Source organism: Rutidosis leptorrhynchoides, chromosome 7, assembly GCF_046630445.1.
Source record: "Rutidosis leptorrhynchoides isolate AG116_Rl617_1_P2 chromosome 7, CSIRO_AGI_Rlap_v1, whole genome shotgun sequence".
Taxonomy (NCBI): Eukaryota; Viridiplantae; Streptophyta; class Magnoliopsida; order Asterales; family Asteraceae; genus Rutidosis; species Rutidosis leptorrhynchoides.
The window spans coordinates 235196400-235203723 of NC_092339.1; the positions used below are offsets into that span (position 1 = coordinate 235196400).

Sequence of the window (7324 nt, forward strand, 5' to 3'; positions counted from 1 at the left end):
TTATTATTAAGTCAATTATAGTTAGATATATTATGAAATGGTATGCATGCCTTCAACTTTCGATGTAATGAAATATTGTCGTTTCAAAAATGAATGCAATGTTTGTAAAATGTATCATATAGAGGTCAAGTACCTCGCGATGTAATCAACTATTGTGAATCATTTATAATCGATACGGACTTCGTCCGGATGGATTAGGACGGGTCCTTTCACTAAGAACAGAGGAGAACCTGTTCACAAGTTAGAGTACTCGAGAATTATTGGCAGCTTAATGTATCTAATGAGTTGTACTCAGCCAGACTTAGCATATGCTGTAAGCAAGCTAAGTAGATACACGAGTAATCCAGGAACATCTTACTGGAATTGTATTACTAAGTTACTTCGGTACTTAAGATATACTCGAGAGTATGGGATACATTATAACAGATATCCGACAGTGATTGAAGGTCACTGTGATGCAAACTGGATATCATATACAAATGATTCCAGAGCAACAAGTGGGTACGTATTCACACTTGGAGGTGCTTCTATATCATGGAAATCGTCTAAACAAATGTTTATTGCTAGATCTATGATGGAATAAGGATTCATCGCTTTAGATAAAGCTGGTGAAGAGGCAGAATGGCTACGTCAGTTCGTTGATGATATACCAAGATGGCCTAAACCGATGTCGGCCACAAGTATACATTGTGATAGCCAATCGGCAATTGGGAGAGCTCATAGCACAATGAATAATGGTAAGAATAGACATATACAACGTAGACATAATACAGTATGACAACTAATCTCTACATGAATTATCACTATTAACTATGTGAAGTCAAAGGATAATATTGCAGATCCGCTGACAAAAGGCTTAAGCAGAGAGTTAGTATATGAGTCATGTGTGGGAATGGGACTGAAGCCCTAGAAAGGCTAAGTTTATATGAAGGAAAACCTAGCTCGGTTGACTGGAGATCCCAATATCTAAGTTTAATAGGAAAACCTACTTGTATGAACTGGCGAAGTCACCGTGAGGGAGTTAATTACCAAACTAGCAACCCCTACTCCTTTTAAAGATTTGAGAGTAGACTTCCTAGTCCATTCCTAAAAGTGACAAGTAAGAGGATAAGTCTATGGCTTTTAATGATTCAACTGAATAACCATGCGTGGTAATCAGTAGCCATTCGGTAGTGAATCACCTATGTGAGAGAGAAGTGGGGTCGCTTCGAAGGGTATTGTTAGGGAACAATGCTTCATAAGCTCTCGCAGAACCAGGCTAATGTTCATGACCATAACGAACATAACTATGAGGACTTAACGTTGTCAGGGAGCTTATGTGAAGCGTATTGTTGCCTACACAAACGGAAGATGAGTTCAAAGACATCACCATCTACTTAGAGCCAGTAGACTAAGTCAGTTTTCACAAGCGAAAGTTCAAAGGGTAACACCTACTTATCGTATGCAAGATTTAACCGCTAAAACTTAATCAGAATATTGTTGTTTCTGAGATTGATCTCCATTCATGTGGGGGATTGTTGGAAAAATTTGATGAAAAGTGTGTGTTTCACCAAACGTTGGACACAAATAATTATATGGTCGAGTGACATATATTAGCAACTATTTGGTGGGTTTTGTAGTCCTTGACAAGGACTTTAAAACGAGCCAAGTAGTGTCCAAACGGGTTAAAGGTGAATGACATATCGAATCTAAAAGTGCTTTGTTGGTGCAAAATCTGAAAGGATTTTTAAGTTTGAAATTTGTCCCACATAGAAAGTGGGATCAAACTTAATGATATTGTTCCAACTATAAATATGAGCCTTTAGGGTTGAATAAATACACACCAAAAATTGTATAAGCATTCTTATATGATTTTAGTTTCCTCTCAGCCGCAACTAGGTCTCCCAATTCTGGTTACCTTTCAGGAAAATGTTCAAGTCTGACAGTACGCTGCTTCAGACCGGTGTACCCTGGGAACAGACGAAGAATCTGTTTAAGGGAATTGTGTCTAACACAAGTCCGGTTCAACCTTCAATTCAGTTAGATCGTTCTATCTTTTTGTTGTTTTTATGTTTATTTATTATACATATTTTCAATGTGATTTTACGTTTGTGATAATATGTATAATTGTTTCAGGTTTTGTATATATTTTACCTACACTTTGTATGTCTTTTGTTGACATATTGATTCCTCTTGTTGTTGTATGTCCTTTTGTATTTTAGTTTGTTTTTTCTATTTGTTTCTGTAGATAATCTTTTGTCATTGGTCATTGTTGTGAGCTCTAGTTACGTTTTTGTCTAGTCGAGCTCGTATACATCCGTTGTAGTTTTGTACGTTTTAAATTTTTTCTTCTTTTTCCTGAATGTCACTTATTACTATACATGTTTTTGTTTTTCGGCAAAAAAAAGTATATTATACCAATTTATTGAAGTAGTGACAAATCATAGGTGAACAATATTACTTACTCTATCTGAATTTAATTGTTCATGTATAAAAATACCGAATTAAAAAATATTAATATTATTTTTTGTTTTACTTTACATTTGATATATCCTTTTATTTTACATGTCTAAAGTAGGAATATAAAAGAACTTAACCTTATTATTCATATTAGAAAAAAGGCCCATGAAATCACGGGTTAATTAAATAATTCAAGTTTGAACATACTATTATCGATAATAATTACTAAATCATTGAGAAACATAACCATATATTGAAGCTTATAAAATGCATACTAGTGAAATGACCCGTGGAACCACGAGTTTGTGTAAACGAAACAGTTTAATGATACATTTTAGATATTAAGTGGATGTAAATGCTAAAGTCATTTAATTTAACTTGTATTGGTAATCAGTTATGGTTTCAAGAAACTAATATTATTGAGTATGTTATGCATCAAACTTTGTATCAAAACTAATTTAACACATTATGTTTCTTCACATTCCAACTCTTTTACTCATTTCTTATCTTTTCAGTTTAGAAGTATGGTAACAATGGAAGGTCTCATTCAAGCAAAAATTCCTTTATTAATACCTTCAAACCCACAAACCAAAATCTCTACATCCAAATTATCACATCAATCTTAATGACAAACTTACAATCTTTCTTCAAACCCCATGAAACATACAACTTGGTTATCTTAAATCTTGATGGAAAAAATATTAATCTTTTAGTACAACCCATGGTTGATTACCCTCCCAATACTAAGAACTTTTCATGTTGGCAACGTACTAACGAACAGAGATGAAATATACAAAAATGTCACTGCTTACATCAACACTTCAAAACACAACCCAATGCCCGAGTCGTAGGCAATGATGACTCACGTGCCGGAAATATGGCGGAAAAGCTTTTATAGTGGTCGAAAAAAGTAAAACTCCAGTGGTTACTCCGAGTGGTGCGGGGGGCTCGAAATCTGGCAAGACCAGTTGGGTTTGGTTCGTAATGAAATTTCTTGTAAAATGGTAGTGATTTTTTCTTCTAACATGAAGAGATTAGTGATTAATTTACTAGCCAAGCTTTTGAGGGGTTTTTTGGTTTTTGAGTTTCTGCAAAAGAGAAAACGCATCTCAAATCTCAAATATTAAAAGAATATACGGAGTATTGTTTAAATGGTGATATAGATATGTAAATCTAGTGTGTATATGAGGATAATTACATATTTAAATTTTTAATTATATAAAATAAATTTAATTAATTAATATTAATGACATCATCAAGAGGCTCCCAACTTTTTTAAATTATTTTTGGTTTTTTAATGCAGAGAAATAGCTTTATTATGACATCATCATTTTACAAATTTTAATAGGAAGTATAGATAGCAAATAATTACAACGAAAACGTACCATAAATATTTTTCCCGTAACATATATATCCGAAATAATTAAAGATAAACTACAAACATATGTAACAGAATAAGTGAACTACCTTCATGCTATCACCACCCTTTTTTGATTTTCATTGAAATTATTACTTTCTTTGTGATAAAAACTCACATTACTACTTTTATTTAGACATGTATTTCATACACAGATGTCACATATATCATCATGTAAACAGAACCTATATTTGAATAATTATTTTAATTATAATTATAATGATAAATAATAATAATAAACTCTGCTTATGAATTAAATATTTATATTTTCAATAATAATTATTAGTAATAACAAATGACTTTAGAATATTTTTTAATTAAAGTATAATCATTATATAAAAGTTGTACAATATGCTTCAAAGTTTGGATGTGTTCAGGAGGTGTTTTGTAAAATATTGTACAATTTGTTTTAAACATTATAAAATATTATACAGTTTGTTTTAAATCATAGCTCCTTCGACGACAATGGATAATCAGGCATGTAATGGGATGAAATAATAAGATAGTAGAGTCATAGCCTATTAACATTGTAATAGTAGATGTATATAGTAGTGCATGTTCTTGTATGCACATTGATGTATGTAACACCCTAATTTCTGAAACAGGCATAAGTCACGTCGCGACTTATGCTATAGCGTCACGATCTTGGGCGGGCAGCTCAGGGATTGTTGTGTAAAATGCAAAAAATTGAGGACTCGATTGCAATTTTGCATATGACGTGTTTTAAACACCCAAAAAAGATTTGAGCTGATCTTATCTTCCTTCTTCATTCACCCAATTCATTTTAGAAAGAGAGAATGAGAGCTAGAGAGAGAAAGCTCATAATTAGTAAAGAAGATGGTGATGCATGCCCAAATTGGAGTTCATCTTGGTGTGTCTAGCCTCTAGGCTTCTTTTTGGCGCTTGAGGTAAATCCTAATCCGAATTTGGTTGTTTGATTTTGTAACGACCCGGCTTTTTCGACTTACTTTTGTGCTTTGTGCTTTCACGAAACTGCGTATATGTGCGTACTGAGCTAGTTTATGCTCTGGGATCTTATTTAATGATTAATTACTTCCGTTAATATCTTACAACGTGCTATTAAGTGTGTAATCACTTAACTTGATCTCCGAAAGCTTTTACGACCGTTGGTGTCACTTGATGTTTGAAACGAGCTATGTACTGTGTACACATTTAACTTTGGTCATAATCGGAATATTATGACTACGAAATACTAATTGTTATTTTATAATAACAATTACTTGGGTTTTTGGATTCTTAATTACGCTTAGTAATTTACTAGAACACACTAGTTAGTCTTGTTGTACTTTCTACCTTGTTGGACTTTAGCCCACCCTACTCTAGCTAGTGGACTATTTAACTAGCCCAATTATTAATGGATTATGACCCATTTATATGTAAGACAAATGCCCATTTATAAGAGCCAACATACTAGCATTTTTGTTAACCATTATCCTTAATTTTGCATGAGATCCTAACATAAGCACCAACTTTAGACAACCATTAACCAAAAAGCAAAAAGTGGTCTCCTTGTCCCCCCCCCCAATAGCTACGGCCTACACCATTATGAGGTGTCCTCACCTCCTATAAATACCAAGCTTATTCATTCCATTTTACACTTGATCTCATTCACAATTTACACACATTTACTCTCTTATTTTCTCTCTAGTCTTTCTCACTCTAAAAAGTGTAAGTTTTTAAATTTTCTTTTCTTCTTCTTCTTCTTCTTCTTCTTCTTCTTCTTCTTCTTCTTCTTCTTCTTATGGTAACGAAATCATCATCATCATATGAAGATCAAAGCTTTTTAGCTTTTGATCTTGTTAAATCTTGTAGATTCAAACTTGGATTTGAATCCTTCAAGAACATGGAAGATTCAAGCTTTCTAGCTTTGAATCTTCACTTATTTTGTAGATCTAAATCTTTTAGCTTTTAATCTCTTTATTTTGTTGTAAAGATTCAAACTTGTGTTTGTAATCTTCATGTAACTTGGAGATCTAGCTTCATGCTTTAAGGATCTTCAACAACAATCAAGATTCAAGATTTCTAGCTTTGAATCTTCATTTCTTTTGTTGGATCTAAGTTTTCTAACTTGTGATCTCATTATTCTATTATAAAGATCAAAACTTGTGTTTATGATCTTCATGTAACTTGAAGATCTGAGCTTTATGCTTCAAGATCTTCAAGAACACCAAAGATTCAAGCTTTGTAGCTTTGTAATCTCATAACTTTTGTGAAAAGGATCCAAGCTCTCTAGCTTAGGGTTCCATTACTTTGTTTGATCAAATTTATGTTCATACTTGTTTGATTGAATGAAAGTTTGTAGCTTTTGTTGTAGATAGAACTTGTAATTGTGTTAAGACTAAGAACATGATGTAATTTTGGTTCATCATCCTTCTAAAACTCTTAAGTGAGTTGTATTTTTACTTGGTCTTAACATATTGTGTGTTGATGGTTGAATCTTGGTCAAAGTGATGCTAACACATCAATGAGTTGTACTACAACGACCCAAACCTCGTTATACCAAAAACACGCCCCAAATTTTTTTTTTGGATCAGTACATCTGGACGGCGTCTAGCTATCTGGACAGCATCCAGCTATCTGGACGGCGTCCAGATCTGTAGGCCAGGACGGCATCCAAACATTTGGGACGACGTCCCAATGAACTGCCAGTTTCTGCTCCCCGTGCTCAACTTACGTGAGCGGAAAACCCGCTTCCCGATACTTTCAAACAAAACCCTTTTTACAACATGTCAATATAAGTAAAATTAAAAGATTTCTACAATAAAACCAAGTTTTACAACATCGGGCCCACATCGACCGTTTTACGAATTTCGTTCAAAATTACGAGTTTCGACCATAAGAGTTTAAATTCCAAATGACACCTAGAGCATGGTGTTTGTTGTTAAACTACCCATATCTTGGTCAAACCTCAAAGACTAAACTTTCCAAAAGCGTCCCCTATCCAAAACGAGCGGTAGGCCTCTAATCCAATCGAACACCCTTACCCTTGTCCACGCCGGATCCTAAAAAAAAGTAAACAACGAGAGGGTAAGCAAAACGCTTAGTGAATGCAATAATTATACACATACATATATAATATACCTACTTGCAAACACTTACACACATACTGCATACATGCTAGCAACACAATTAGCTTATCATCTCAAATACAAAGCTATTAACCTCCGGTACCACAAGCTAGCACATCAATACCATATATAACTCGAACGATGTAGTATGCTTACGCTACCACACAATAACCATGGTTAACCAATCGTACAAGGGAATGGCACTCGCGAAAAGCCATCGGTGTTCATAACATCCGTTACTGTACTTAACACCTCGTGTCACTAAACCCTTGGGTGGCATCTTAAGACCTCGATGCTTTACCCTTTATCGTTCCTTAACACCTCGGCACTTCACTCCTAGGTGGAATCTTAACACCTCGATGCTTCACCCCGAGTGGCG

At 34.2% G+C, this 7324-nt stretch overlaps 1 protein-coding gene across 1 annotated transcript; it reads left to right on the plus strand.

Moving 5' to 3' along the window:
• Positions 1-271: 271 nt before the first annotated feature.
• LOC139859914 (secreted RxLR effector protein 161-like) lies at positions 272-2280 on the plus strand. The gene is made up of 3 exons (XM_071848688.1): positions 272-521; positions 585-737; positions 2228-2280. Exons 1-3 carry the CDS (start codon positions 272-274, stop codon positions 2278-2280), a joined length of 456 nt encoding a protein of 151 aa, XP_071704789.1.
• The last annotated feature ends 5044 nt before the right edge of the window (positions 2281-7324 follow it).